The sequence below is a fragment of the Pollicipes pollicipes genome, unplaced genomic scaffold, assembly GCF_011947565.3.
Source record: "Pollicipes pollicipes isolate AB1234 unplaced genomic scaffold, Ppol_2.1 Scaffold_882;HRSCAF=1015_pilon_pilon_pilon, whole genome shotgun sequence".
Lineage (NCBI taxonomy): Eukaryota > Metazoa > Arthropoda > Thecostraca > Pollicipedomorpha > Pollicipedidae > Pollicipes > Pollicipes pollicipes.
This window is the reverse complement of record NW_023597085.1, coordinates 132,487-148,294: the sequence shown is the minus strand read 5'-3', so window position 1 is coordinate 148,294 and position 15,808 is coordinate 132,487. Positions and strand designations below refer to the sequence as shown.

At 49.4% G+C, this 15,808-nt stretch overlaps 1 protein-coding gene across 1 annotated transcript; it reads right to left on the bottom strand.

Annotated features, from left to right (window-relative positions):
• Positions 1 to 2,795: 2,795 nt before the first annotated feature.
• LOC119114513 (uncharacterized) lies at positions 2,796 to 12,911 on the bottom strand. The gene is made up of 7 exons (XM_037238620.1): positions 12,766 to 12,911; positions 11,927 to 12,049; positions 10,032 to 10,245; positions 9,245 to 9,398; positions 4,430 to 4,553; positions 3,264 to 3,357; positions 2,796 to 2,814 (listed from the first exon to the last, which is right to left on the bottom strand). Exons 1-7 carry the CDS (start codon positions 12,884 to 12,886, stop codon positions 2,796 to 2,798), a joined length of 849 nt encoding a protein of 282 aa, XP_037094515.1. The 5' UTR covers positions 12,887 to 12,911.
• Between the last annotated feature and the right edge of the window lie 2,897 nt (positions 12,912 to 15,808).

Here is a 15,808-nt window from a genome sequence, read left to right as displayed (position 1 = left end):
CGGACAAACCCTTATTAATCATGCATTTCCCACACCAATGATCGGAACGTTTATTAAAGTACAGGGGATGCACGGGCCCCGTTACACACGTTCTGGAAAACGCGGGTAGAATAAACAACTCTCACGTCTGTTCTTCACCAGACCCACGCCGAACAGACCATCCTACTGGTTGACGGCACTAAGACTCTAAGCTGGCGATGGCGTGTGGTGACAGTCCGACGTACATGGCAGGTGCGTCAGGTGCAAAGCAGGGGCTCACATCCGGTATGTAGACAGGCAATTGAATGCAAGCTCGGGGAACTCCGCACCCGCCAAAAAAAAAACTTGAGATATGCGAACAATTGTATTCGTAAATTCAATTGTATTTGTGGTGGGAAAGCACGGATCTACACAGTCAAATTTGTTTGGATTCCTTAATGAGACTACTTACCGCACAGTAACAGGAAAATTCGATGTTCACAATACAAAGGCATCGTTGAATGGTATATCGCGGACGAAAAACTGGTGTCAGCGGGAGAGCGTCATCGAGACGATGATGTTGTCGACGTCGAGAGCACTATGTTGTGCACGAAAAATATCGCTTGAGAAACATTGTCATGAACACTCCAAAGCTGAAGAAGTCGAGCGGTTTTAAAGTTGGCTTTGATCGTGCAGCGAGTCAAAGCATGGTCTTGATACAAAAGTGTGTACGAGCATGACGCAAAGTGCCTGACTGATCTTCCATGTCACCGCGGACCCAACGAGTAAACGAGCGTGACAACACAATCACATGCCAGTGAATGGGATGGGCACTTCAAACGACGAGTGGTGCACATCACGACGGATTACAAGCGGAGCCACGGCAGTTAATTTGACGTTTGAAACACTTCTTTGTCCAATTTTACAGCTTCTCAAAGGCACTTCTCGAAAGGCTCCTGCTGCTATTCGCAGTGGCCAATGGACCAACAACTAGTATCACATATATCGACATTACTAAAATTAGCTCTCACCAGGGACTATTTGATGTGGTTTGGATTCATGCTCTTTCGGCCAATAATCATCATTTCAGGTCTATAGGATGGAGAGTGGAGAGGGGAGGGGCAAGGCCACAGGCACCTGGGCACTCCACCGGGGCTGTGGGCGCACAGGGACGCCGCCCTCTCCGGGCTGTGGACAGGTGCTCGGGCAGGGCTGGCGCCAGCGGAAGCTAAGCCCACCAATGGATGTGATATATTGTGACACATGTGATAACTTGCCCTGGATAACCGAAGTGCCGCGGGATGCGGGATGAAGGAAGCGAGAATGAGGCAATAGGGGCGGATGAGACCGAATATAGTATAACGCACGCCGGTCGCCAGCAAACGTTGGCCAGCTGGCGAGCAAATTACAATAAACACTCGCTGGAACACACTGAACACAACACATGGCGTTCGATACCATCAAGCACATCATTCACATCACTGCGGCTTCGTGTCCGCATCCGGGTGCATTTCTACCTTACAACATTTTTCACGTGTGATGTACCTTTCACGTCCACACGACCGCTCAGCTGATCTGCACTGATGCGTGAGAATCACGGGAAAACTGGTGCCAACGGGCCGCGCCATCGGACGGTCCGCATGACACTTACGGTCATTTACGTCGCAAGAACAAATTATCCATACACGGAAAAATTTATGTGCAAAAATTGCAGACAGACGTTATGCGCTTGGAACACCACTCATCAAACTGGCAAGTAAATAACTCGGCACAAAAACATGATTTGTGCGGTGGTCATGTGATGAACTTAATGCAAAGACGTCGACTTTGTGAAAGGTTAGGGGGGGGGGGGGGCCGTCCCACGGGCGCAAGCCGTGGGACCTGCAGCCTGAGCTCCTCTAAATGTGTATAATTCTGAAAGAATTTGACCTTTTTACGTTGCATGCCGGCAGGCTCACATTAATAACGCTGCAAGTTTTGGCTTAAGCGGCCCGTCCGGACTGGTCGTCACTTTCTCTAGAGGCTTACGCGGCTGCAACCAGCGACCATCGTTTTGTGCCGCTCTGACCGACACGAATCCAAGTTCTTGAAGATCAGGGCCACAAAAAGCTTAAGAATGTTTTGTAAGTTGCTGCAGGCATCCTTACGCCACATGGACGATGCTTGGCCCGCGGCTAAGCATTTATTGTTCCGTTCATCCTCATATCAGCTCTATCTCCGACGTGCAGCTTTTTGCAGCAAAGAAGCTTTTCAGCACATTTATGCACAAACAGGTTTTGACTAGTTTAGTTTATCAACGCATCATGAGCGAGCCAACCATGTATCGCCGAATGTGTCATGTGATATACACGGTTCTATCCCACTCCAATAAGAGCAATCACGCCAGCCGGTCAATTATCACCGTGTGGTCGTGTTTGTTATCCCGGTGTGGTCGTGTGCGTTATCACGGTGTGGTCGTGTGCGTTATCACCGTGTGAGCACATTTGGACGGCCAGTGCAATCAGAACCTAACCTTTCCGCTTCTCCTCATGATGATGCGATGTCAGCAAAACAAGATTCATAAACGTTCCCTGCATTCGAGCAAACTTCACAATGATTCCAGCTGTGTGGTGCGGAAGGCAAGCCTCACTTCCACAAATCCACGTTCCCTTTCAGTGACACCTCGTCAGGTCCAACTCCCACAACGCTCTCTCGCTCTCGCTCTCTCACAGACGCCTCATCAGGCCTCACTCCCACAAATCCACGCTCCTCTTCAGTGACACCTCGCCAGGTCACGCTCTCACAGCCCCCTCTCGCTCTCACTCTCGTTCCGTCAGAGACACCTCGCCAGATCGCACTCACAAATTTTCACTCCCTCTTTCAGCGATATGTCGGCAGGTCACACTCACACGAATCACCACCCATCCTCAGCGACATTTCGCCAGGTCACACTCCCACAGTTCCTCATTGCCCCTTCTCCCTCCTCCCTCCTCCCTCCTCTCTCCTCCCCCTCCCCCCCCCCCCCCTCCAGCAATAGCTCGCCAGGTTATGCTCTCACAATTCCAAACTCTCTCTAACCACGACATCTCGATAGCCGACACTCCCACAGCTCCTCACTCCCCTCTTAGCGCAGGCTCGCCAGGTCACACTCCCGCAACTCCTCGCTCCATCCCTCCACAACGGCACGCCAGGCCGGCTAGTGGTCAAACGCGCCGTTGGTCCGGCCGGGCTCGACAGAGCGCAAAGCCCGCACCCGTGGTTTCTCCAGCGGCCGGCGCACCACGAACACGGCCAGCGCCAGCAGTCGCAGAGCCAGCGCCGCGCACGCCACGCCCAGCACCACCGCCAACACTGTCGGCATGGCGCCCGAGGCGCGCTCGTAGTTTTTGTCGAACACGCCGGCCAGCGCCCACACCAGAGCTGTCGGCAGAGGGGCGGTCTCAGGCACCGTGTGCTGACTGCGCGAGAAGTCATATGGCATGCAAATGTCTTGGATTTTGTTGGGACGTTGAAATAAGTTGTTTTTGTATCGTCCACATTCAAATCTCTTTTCGCCGTGGCTAGTGTGCGGTCTCTTTGCCGACTTGGTACTTTGTGTTGTGTATTCTAATATCACGATCCCGTCAAGACCTTTTGCCATCAGCTAGGTGGAAACAGCTTCACACGGTCATGTTCAAAGGTTGAACGGAGTTAGTCCGTATCACAGGGCAAATACGAATAGTCTGAGTGTAAAATATACTCCATGTAGCCATCCTGAGGAGAACGTGTTGGTCACGTACCATCCGATTGTAATAACCGCGGCTTATAGAAAACACGGTGTTTATTTGTTTTTAAGCTTAATGTTTGCACTCTCCGTTGGTGCATTCGTTAAGTACTTAACATTTGACCACGGAGCGCCAGATTAGGTGGGTTTTGAGCTCAGAGTTTGTATACAAACACTTACCGACCTATTCTATACCAGGACGAAAAACTACGAGCTCAGTGCCTTACCTGCTTACATCAAGCACGGCTATGTCGGCTTACGTTCCAGAAATAGCGCCAAGTGCATCGTCAAAGGCGATAAGAGGCAGAGTAAGTTTGGTAAGAGGCAGAAGAGGAGGAGGCTGGAACGGAACGACCTCATTCTGTCGTTCCGCTGGCGTGAAAAATAATTTGTTCCAATTTTGACCAAAACGTGTACACATCAATAAGTTTTTAAACTAAATTGCGATGGGTTTTTGATCACATCTACCATTTTGTTGTTGAGCGTTCAATTGTCTGTTGATTTGGAATCGAGGGGTACAAGGCATACTAAGCGCAAGGCATGTTTCAGCAAGGTCTCCGCTCCCAAAGTTAGAACTGTAAGACATTCAGGTACATTTTGGAACTGAACCAAGGAAGATCAGACTGCACTCGGCGTGGGGGCAAGCCCTCCAGCTCCGTCATTCCCAGGACAACAAGCCTGTCGTCCGGCAGTCAAGGGAGCCGTACAGCTAGGCCGAAAAGAACTCACTGAAGCCGGGCGAGAGCGTCCAGCGCGTGTAGCGGTCCAATACCGTGACCTCCAGAATGAGCCATGAAACAATAATGGCGGCCAGCACCAGAGCTATGGCGGCGCTGGACACCTCGTTGGACGCCTGCGGGGTGGGAGGGAAGGTCAGTCACACAGACACGGTGATAACGTGGCACGGACGGAAGGACAGGACCCCGGTCAGGGTATGAGAAACACTCTCATGACTAATGTATGCGATGTGGAACCACCCTTGAAGTTTTTGAGAAATACAATGGTGGTTCGCTGTCTTATGATGATTCATATATGTATATATATATATATATATAATATATAATCTCTCTCTTTCTCTAATATATATATATATATATATATATATATATATATATATATATTAATCAAGCTGGTCAACATTGACCCAAACCAAAAGGTTGGGACGTAAGACCCGGTTCATGCATCGTGCGTACCACTTCGTCACTTGCAGGCTTACGTGAAGGTCAAGTGTGCAGTTCACCTGCTTTTGTATTTTGAAAACACGTAGCAGTCACAAACATTGCGCTGGAACCATCATTATTAGATGCAATTATGGATGGAGCGGTAATAACCGCGAAATTAATTGTAATATTGTAGATTAAAGGCAATGTTTAACTTCTGAAGATACTGAAGCAAGCATCAGATAGGATGAAATAGGCTCACTTATAGCCATTGGTATACTTCAAAGTAGAAGAAATACTCTTCACAACACAATTTCTCAGTTTAGTAAGCGTGCTTCTCGGTACACCATGGTTTGATTAAGTCATGGTACCTTGCACAACATTGATTGACAGCCAACTGACGGCCATTTTATCTGGAAATGGTGCTCGCAAACACCAGATATATGAACGACATGACACTGTATCTTTCTCGGCCTTGATCATCGCATGGCTTATGGAATGGCAGGATTTGAATGATGTCATGACGTTATGAATGCCAAGGTGACCTGGAAATACTCTCCCCAAAGTCTTCCCCATTTTCGTGGGCGCATAGCTCAAAAACTGGAGGGATTTAGGACTTATGAGGAGAGGACTTATGAGGCTGTAAACTGCACCGGAAGGCCGTCAAGGTAACTATTTCGGTTCGAACTCCCACACAAATGTGGAGCACTTTCTTTAAGTCTCTTCTTGTTGATGTGAGTAACAAGGGCACGCAGTTTATGAGTCGTGGGACAGGTCTGTGAGTGCATCAGTCGCTGAGGAGCTGCGGTCGTTGAAGACCACAAGACATAAGCCTAGATTTACACAGCTATTTTTGCTTGGGAGCCATGGTAGGAGCAGTCCGTCCGGAGCTAAATGGTTTGAAGGAAGCTGGTCTGATTACCGGTCGCCGGAAACTGATCCTTGAGGGGTGTACAGCATCCTTATATATATATATATATATATATATATATATATATATATATTATTTTCCATGCGATGCGCAATGAATGATGCCCTTTTCTTTCATAATATTCATCGTCATGTTGGGTAAAACCATTAAGCGCAGTGTCGTGCTCCTCCATTTTCCCCGGCACCGGCGACGTAATTCACAAGCACGTTTCACAGGAATGCCTACCCACGTTAATTGCTCCAGGTCGTTGACGTCTGCTTTATACTGGGAACAAAACATGGAACATTTGCGGGAAGCTGCGGCAGGAACCAGGTAGACCCGTGAAGTGTTGGCATCGGGTTCCAGACGAAGAAATGGATGAGAGGGGCGGCGAGTCCCGAGTCTGGAGGGGCTGGTAAAATGTTCACCGTAGTCCTTAATGAAAATGGCTAGTACTTACAAAGCTTGCAGGGCTTTCACGCCTTAAAATGACTCAAGATGAAGGATCCTGGAATAAAATGACCCTCAAATGCCCGCCTTGTTCCACAAAGCACCGATGTAAACAATAATGGGGCAACCGGCGTCAAACCACTCGACCGGTGGATAGTGCTAATTGCCAGACCCAATATTTTCCTAGAATTTGGATGGACTAGAGCTATGTGCTGAAGGGTCTGAAGGGGCTCTGATGTCTTAAAAGGGTCTCACTTAATATAATAAACTCATTCTTAGAATATGTGGCTTACCCGTTGAAAGTTAATGGAACTGCCTGAAAGCAATCTTTCCATGTCGTAGTGTATGGTATACTCAAGCTTCATAGAAGTGTTAACAGAACTTTTAAAAAATTTCAGTGAATTTATCCATCACAAAGGCGACTGATAATGCACATTTGACCGAATGGATGAACAGTACTTAGCAGCTAATAGCGCATTTCTCTGAGGAAAAATCATTTAATCAGCAATTTTCTGTCCGATAGTCATTCACGGCGATTCACCACTTGCGTTTCGCAGGTTCGGGAACTATTCCCTAGTTTGGTCTTGCATGCGTCAAGTATAGTCAAAGGCCTTGTTTAAGCACGGCGATACAAGATTATCCGTCTTGGCCGCACACAGGAGTGCTTTTTCGGAATGCCGCTAGCCGTTAGCATGGATGAGCATAGCATTCTCTGTTTCAAGAGATAGCGATTAAACTGAGATAAGTATCGATGTTAGTTGTGCCGAGCGCTAGTCCGGATAATTTTCCAACATTCCGACCCATTTTTCAAGATTACCTGCCCACTGAACGTGTCATAAAATGTGTGATCAGGAAAGCGCAAAGATCAAATAACGTAGGCAGGCAAGAACACTTTCGCCGACCCCCGGTAGTGGAAAGCGCCAGCAATTCATTAACTCGTTGCATACATCCCTACCTGTGCCCGACAGCTCATGGTCCATTTAATTTCATTTTTGCCAACTGCATCAGGCAAAAGAAACGCGGGGATGATCGCTACTACTTAATCCTCGCCCTGGTTCGCGGCTTTCAATAACACGGACTGATAGGCAGTCGATGCCACTCCTCCCCCACCCCTGGTGTTTCTAAACTAATAAAGATAAATCTGAGCGGTCTGAGTGTGCATTGGTCTCAACGAGATCTTACGATTTGTACTTGCATGTATGTTGTTAGGTCAATAACGGGCCTCATTATCCCTGGTCAAATGCAACCCGTCCAGACTATCACACTTTTCAACCTTACATCATACATACGAGACTATACCTTGTGGCAACACGAAACCTGTACAGGTATGTTTGTTGTTTAATGTTGAGCACAACCGTTGCATATTTTCGCGTGTTTTGAGATATGTTCATGATATATGGCGCGGTTAACGTAACAATGTCGGCCCGCCGCGCGCGTTCCGCGGCACTGTCGGTTGCCGTCCGCGGCAGCCGTAGATCGCCGTGCGGTGTTACTATAAACCGTCACTGCTCAGAAACCAGGAAAGCTACGAGCACCTTTTTGGAGTCAAAACACGCGCAATGGATATCCCATAGGCCACTGAACGTTGGGCGCGATTGCACAATATGCCGGAGAAGCATCCTCAAAGAAAACTCAGTGGGTGGTATCGAACACCCACCCCTCTATCAGCGCAAAGGTCAATAAGGGGTCGTGCACCATTCATAGACACAACGTGGGCAGCCTTTAGACAAGAACGAGCCAACAGGATACACAACAACCACCAATAAATACGGACGTCTTCTTCGCGCTGACATCGCATTAACGAACCTGATCTCCCTCCCTTTCGGCAGACTTGGCCCATCCACCTCGCTATGGCTCATCATGCAGACAAGCTTGTCAAAGGCGTTGTCCTTGAGCAGGACAACCACGACGGATAGAAAAGGGCATGAAATGCGTACAATCAGCTGCCCTACACTTGGCTTACAGACTGCACTTGGCACTTACAGATTTGGTTCAATAATTTGTACCGGAGTAATCCTTAATGTGACAGCTATTTACGCGCGTCACGGACAAGCCAAAACACGCATGCCTGGGTACGTCCCAATAGGCTGCGATGAATCTAACCCTCCAAAGTTATTCAAATTGGACTAGTCATTAGGGTGTATGGAAAAAGAGAAAAGGGAAAGTTCCGAAGAGAGGCAGGAGTGTCATGCTGAAGTGAGATATACGCTACCGAGAGTACACACGCTGTGCTGTACACTTCGCGGGACATGTCCGCCCACCCAGCACCCCACAGGCTGCCCAAGGTACACATAGGATGTCGTAAGCCCTCCGAGTACACATAGCACGCCCAGTATTGGCCAGAGCCAGCCGCGGCACGCGAAGGTCGCCGCCAAACAGGCCATCACGTCCGCCATCGCTGCATGTATTGAGCGATTCGCCTCGCTGGATTGTTCGCAGCGGTGTAGTGCTCGCGCCACACAAGGATGCGCACCTGTTCGTGGGTAGAATGCCCCTTGCTTCCGGTGTCACCAAGCGGCTAGCAACGGGTGTCAAGGCAGTTTTCTATCGATTGTCAAGCGTGTATTACCCTGGCACCTCCGTAAAATGGAAGGACAGTGACCTCGGGTACACCGCTGTGTTGTGAATGTTGTTTATATTTAGCTGCGTGGTGTGCTGTGTGCTGGCACATAATCAATCGACGATTGGTTGACCGATAGTGGAAAGTGAATAGACAGCGGCACGACAAATATCAAACGGCGTTGCTGCGGCAACCGGGCGACACAACGACGCGCAATTATCTTTAAACATGCATGGAGTGTTGTCGAGCTGCCGCACGCAGCGAAGCCGAGTGCAAAACAGCCGGAGTGACGCACCATCGGTTGAGCCAAATGTTCCCAGACCTTCAGCGATTAGCTGGGGACGCACCGACGGCGGCGCAGCGCTCACGGCCGGCCGGGCAGCGCCCCCAGACCGGCTCCGGGACGCGCCGGTTCCGCGCACCACGCGGCCGTGACAGCGGCGGGCCGCTGCCCGAGCGCCCACCTGGCCCACGTGCACCAGGGCGATGTCCAGGTTGAGCAGCGCCGCCACAGTCGTCCAGGCCGTGTAGACCGCCAAGCCGTTGTGTACGCAAAGCCGCAGCAGCAGCAGTTCACGGGCACTGGGCATCGGCTGTGGCGACCCGTCCACGTACAGCCTGCAGCACGTCAACACGATCTATGGCTCCGTACTGCTGCCTCCAGTGGGCAAATAAGCGAAGGGTCTGGCGCTAAAGTTCCAAAATAAGAGCGAGCCTGGCGCGAAAATGGCGCGGAAGTTCCTTCAGAGCACTCAAAATAGCGCGCTCTTTTAAAGGCATAGACAAAAAACACTTCAGGAACTCGCGCTGAAGCGGTGCTCTTGGTTTTGTATGATACACTATATACGCCACAGCGTTTGGGACGTTGCAGCGGGCATCAGATTGAGTAGGTCCGCTTCAGATTCATGGTCACTAATACTGTTCAGACGTGGCTGGGTAAGCCTTTAACTGACACACGGTGGATGATGACGCTTAGAATGGATTTGATCGTATGAACGATAACATTCATGTAAAAGCTGTGATAAAGTGCTCTGTATGCTAGTTCAAAACGCGGCGTTTATCTTCTCACTCGACAAGCGATTATCTTCGACGTTGGCAGGTGTTCACCACATAACACAGGTATTAGTAGGCATGCGTGTCTTCCATGTCAATAAATCACACTGAGACACATCTAATGGGACGCGTCGCCATGTTCGGGTAATGGCTCTGCGCTCCCGGCGTCAGGCGCGAGCCGCCACCTGCCGCGCCCACCTGGCGTGAAGTGTGTACATGGCCAGCCAGTTGGTGATGACGACCAGGGCGAGGAAGACGGCCGCCGCCGTCAGCAGCTCGCGGTCCCACACGAACAGCCAGCTGATGTTCAGCGCCTGGTTCAGCACGAACAGCAGCCAGAACTGCACCGGCACCGTCACCGGGTTCAGATAGAGCGGGCCCTGCTCTGTGCGCCGGCACAGCTGGGACAGTGCTGTAACGGGCCCGTCGAGCGTCACGTCCAGCATGGCCACCGACGGCGCACGCAGACACGCACCTCGCCGCTTCAGACTCGGCAGCATCACGGCCAGCACGGTCACCCACGGCGCTCGAGCACGTCACGTCCAGCGCGGCCACCCAGGGCGCACGCAGACAGGCACATCACAGCTTTAGAATCGGCAGCGTCACGTCCAGCACGGCCACCCATGGCGCACGCAGACACGTAGATCACCGTTTCAGTTTTGGTTAACATATTTGCTCACATCGCGTTAGCACAGCTATGCACTTGTGGACAGGGTCATGTTCACTCAAGTTTCCGATAGTTTGCTGCTTGAATAAGGTAATTTCCCGAGGTCTCCTGACTTACTGCACAGGGCTGGCGAGGGACCTTGCGTCAGTACGCCAACACCTTCACTGACATCTAGAGCGTGACAACATATGATAAGCTTCTGGAGTTAAAGGTAAAGCGCTATAATGACATCCAATCTACCTTAGTGTTATTTGTTCCGGACGTCCCCTCCCCTTAACGTCCCTATCCCCCCAAATTACTCGGGTCAGACCGATCAGGCCGCTGGTTATGGCCATGTCGACAGCGGACGTCTGCTCCCCGCAGACCGCACGCCGTCAGTTAGCGACGGGCGGTTCGGGAGCGCCCTGTGTCCCACGTGCCGCGTGTGGCCGCAACTCACGGATCTGTGCGTCTGCGTTTGACCTCGCTTTTGGCAGCACAAGACCCAGACATGACATGACTGCGGTACCGTTGACGCAACTGTTGGAGACACCAACGCTCAAACAGTCCGGTCACAGCTGCGTGAATCCAGCTGGATCGCTCCTGCCTCTGCAGCCTCGATCTGCTGATATTCGTGACGTTCTCGACCCGCCGGACGACCGGGTGTTTCGCGAGATTCCGGAAGTTGCAAGAGCATCGCTTCAAAACCGGTATGGCTATTTGTTTGACTGAGCGTGCCCTGTACTAATCTGGCGTTGCTTATCTTGATTTCGTGATCACGTGGACCTCAATCGGGTTTGGCGATGGCCAAATAAGAAAGTCGGAACAGAGGCATGTTCAGATGCTGTGCATTATTGCCTTTTTTACGTCTTGTTTTGGTCTTCCACTGGGCTTGAATCATTTATTTGTTCAACATCAAACGGGCAGAAGAGAAAGTGTTGAACTAAGAAAGTTGAGCAGACTAGTACGGGGGTACGCCATTCCCAGTCAGCGAGCTTGTTACGGGCTTTGATGTAAAGCTAAGCGCCATACCTGCAAAAAAATATCTTGCCGAGTAGGCTGTTTCAATGTGACCCTAAATGTTATATCTGCAAACAATTCTTACTAAATGCGCCCGCGGATGTTGCAAAGCCCATGACGATGCACCTTGGTCATTGTCCGAAACACAGACGGTTCGCAAGACCGAGCTTGTCGCACATATTCTTTATAACGACGGAATGAATACATAAATACGTGGAAGTCAAGTTCTTTAAAAACAGACAAAGGCTTCCTTGTTAACTGCGCCGCAGGATTTATCGGATACGATAGAAAAAGCATGCTTCTCCGAAGCACATCGGGCGGTTTCTATTTTGTACTAGCTGCTGCAAACATGGCAGGCGCATATTTCAATGTCATACACTTCATGCACGTGTCTTATCAAGATCAGTAGCATGCACCGCACACGTACCATAGATCAGTGCGACTGCCATCCACGTGTAGATAACAGCCCATATGATGAACGTCCAACTGGATGGGGTAATGAATACCTCATATTTGTTGGAGATGTTCCCCGTCGGTTGATAGAAAAGACCTGTAGAGAAACACGGAACCTCAACCCCACGCCGGAGATGAATCCAAATGGCAAATAAAGCGATGTCACCATTTTGTGCATCTAAAACATTATTATACATGAGCACATTAACGCATTAACTAACACCTTAACGAGCGGAATCAGCAGCGGGGATGACATGGCTGTGTTCCAATGGCGTTGGGTCGGCAGTGATCCGGCGGCGTATTGTTTTTTTTTTCAGTTTCCTCACGCAGCCACTCAGTCACTCGCTGATGCGGTCATGCGTTCACCAACTCACCTGCTCTCACGTTGCTATCCCACTACGTTATCAAGCTCCCTCAAATCACCTTTAATTCACAAGCACTCACAATCGGGCTCACGCACTTCATCCGCGCCCATGGAAGCTGGAACTGAGGCAGTGAAGCTACCGCAGACTGTTATTTTGCCTCCCCCTTTCATCCCCCCCCCCCCATGAGTTGAAAGTGGATCGTGAATAACGTATCGCATTAGCCTATGCCATATAAAATAACGTATAGCATTACCATAGGTACCACCTCAAACGTATCATTTATAGTCTGCACTCAGCAATGTCATTTCAAAGAGCGCCCAGTGTCACGCCCGTGTGTACCATGCCCAATAGTCAATAACATTAGCAATTCGAATGTGGGAAGCTGGGCATCTCACAAGTAATCCAGTACTCAAGAGATTGATATGCATTCACCTGAACCAGCGCTCACCTAGGTTCTGGTTTGATGTGCTGTAGTTGAAGAACAGCACGAGCAGGAAGGAGAGCAGACCGAGAACGCCGAAGCCGATGTGCAGTGTGGACCGGGTGCTTTGCTTCATCGCCCGGCTCATAATGACTGGCTACGACTGAGCTGAAACCGAGAAGAATACTTGCCTTAGGTCAGGTCAGGGGCGTCTTTACCTTGGAACCATTGTGCGCTTTGGCATTGTTCTGCCGGGTGGACGTATGGTAACACATGGCTTGGCAATGGAACCAAAACCGCCTTCGTCATTCCATCATCCGTGACCGCCTGGAGGAGGATCAAAAGTACCCGCTTTGTACCTCCCCTGGCACATGCCTGTCTTGTTTTTCCCCTGGAGCCTCCCATGGTACGTAGTTTCATTGGTGTCTTCTCTGGTGAATAGCTCCACTGGTATCTTCCCTGATACGTCCTTTGGTGCATAGCTCTAGGGGTATTACTGGCTCTACTGGTGTATGTATATATATATATATATATATATATATATATATATATGTACATACCAGTATATACATATATATGTATATATATACATATATATGTGTATATATATACATATATATATATATATATATATATATATATATACATATACATATATATATATATATATATATATATAGATTTATCTCTCTCTCTCTCTCTGTGCGTGTGTGTGTATCGTACTAACCTTGCCTTGGTACATCCTATTACGTGTCCTAATCAAATATCTCATATTTATTGTGCTAAGTTGCAACGTAGCAGCAAAAGAAATAAATCACCAGACAAAAAAAGAACACCATCAAGGCTTATCAGCTACGATATAGAAAGCAACTTATGTTCATGGTATTTCAACCAAAAGAATGTAATACCATGAAAATACCATAAAAGCACATGCAATGTTACGCAATCCACCCCCAAGGTACAGATTGATATCACAGCATTGCCAATTCAGTAGAAAATGTTCTCTGTAGATGAGTGATTTCTGAAATTAGTTAGTGGCGCTTTGATAGGAAGTTTTATATTCACTTTCCTATGTAGGAGACACCCTGTGCTTGATTTGAGAATCAAGTGCTAGCTGCCGCCATGATTCATTTCGAAAAATCAGTGGTCAACAAAGAAACAAAACTAGTACAAAGGGGTAACGCATAGTAGGAAGAGTGAAGTGACAAACGGATCTTAGGAATGCTATTGTGCAAATGACACCAAAACCTAAGACCTAAGAATGGAGTCCTAAGAAAGGCCTAAGTGGTTAACGCGCCTGCGTTAACCACTGCACGTATGGAAGACCAGTGGTATGGGGTTCGATTCCCCGCGGTGCCCACCTTTCCTGCTAGGGTGAGAGCCGGCGACGCCATATAGCTTCAGCAGCTCAGTGCGTCGTACAGCCCCAATGACGACGACGATGACGCCCTTGGTGCCCTTGTGCACCAAGGGCACCAAGCACGAATAATCGGGAGCATGTGATGCGTGCTAAATCCTCCGGCCGTGCGTGCGGGAGGTGCAGCATTTTGCTGCCACTTGTAGGCTGACGATGTTGTTCATCTCATGAATCATCTAAATTTGCCACATAAAAACGTTGTGGGATGTTGGGATGCTGTCATTGCGTTCCTGGTCTTCCGTTAGCGCTTGGCTGAGCAATCTGATGCAGTTCATCGGGGGCTCATTCATATACATACATGGTGTTGGCTTACCATTACACGAACCCCATTGCCAAGAAAGAAGTTAACTGTTCACCTGGCCACGCACAGGCAGCGGGCCCCCATGGTTAAGGCTGTGCGCACACCGAGGCTGCGCACAGCCAGCCGGGCCACCATTGCCGAGGCGGCGCACAGTCAGACGGGACCACCATGGCTGAGGCTGCGTTACAGCCAGCCGGGCCACCATGGCCGTGGCTGTGCACAGCCAGCAGGGCCACCATGGCCTTGGCTATGCACAGCCAGCCGGGCCACTATGGCCAAGCCGGCTGGACCACCATGGCTCAAGCTGTGGAAGCCGGCGAGGCTGGTCATTTAAGTCAGCGAAAATTACAGATTTGGAGCGATTTACGTTTTCGGTGATCGGCCCGAAAACATAACGTGAACAGAAAACACGACTGCGTGATCTTCAAGGAGCAAGCTCTCGGTTTAGGCCCAGGGCGCGACATGCGAGACCGCCCTCCAAAATGCCGTTATCATCCACTTCCCAGTGGAGGGCTCGCTTCGTCATGGATAAAATCTCACTGGCTTTGCTTATTTTTGTGTGCGTAGGGATTCGTAGATAACGATTAGTAGTAAGTGATTACATGTATACTGGCATTCACTCACACCATGCAATTTGTTTCGTATTTTTATCTCCCGTGGTTACGCGATCTGACATCAATTGTAAAAACGTCCTAACAAAGGCGGACACCTGGCTGTGCTCCCGAGCGTGTATGGTACGTTGCACATATGGAGACAATTTTTTCAGAATGGTTGTCAGGCCTGCCCTTCGTCAAGTAGTTGTGACCTCGTGTCGCTGCGAGACTAGTTCGCACAGGTCCGGGCCTGCTCTGACCTGTGATGTGCCGCTATTTGCATCTGGCAAAGTTTACGTTGTTCACGTAAATGTATTGTAACTACCACAAGACCGTTTCCTGGTAAGGAACGCAGAGCTTTGAGACATGCTTTTCCGACAACTTTCGTCAGTTTGTCCCAGTTCTGGCCTGTGGGAGGCGAGCACGAAGCATTTTTGTCACGTGCATTTGACTGCGCTGCTGTTTTATTCAATCAATTATGTCTTTACGGCCCAAGATGTAGCACAAAAGCGTCATCATTTCGGTTTTTGTGACTTATTGAGTCGTCAAGCTTTCCTTTCATCAGAATGTCCTGTTTCAGGATGACCCAATTTCGAAGCGTTTTCTGTCGACCTTGAATTTAACAGGCGAGCAAACAATATCATGACACCGAAATGCTGTAGTTGCAGATGTAAATCACTTCTCACGGAATATTTTGCGTGAAAGCGGCAAGAAATGCACAGCGCAGCTTTCAAGACACCGTTGCTCTCCTTGTGGCGG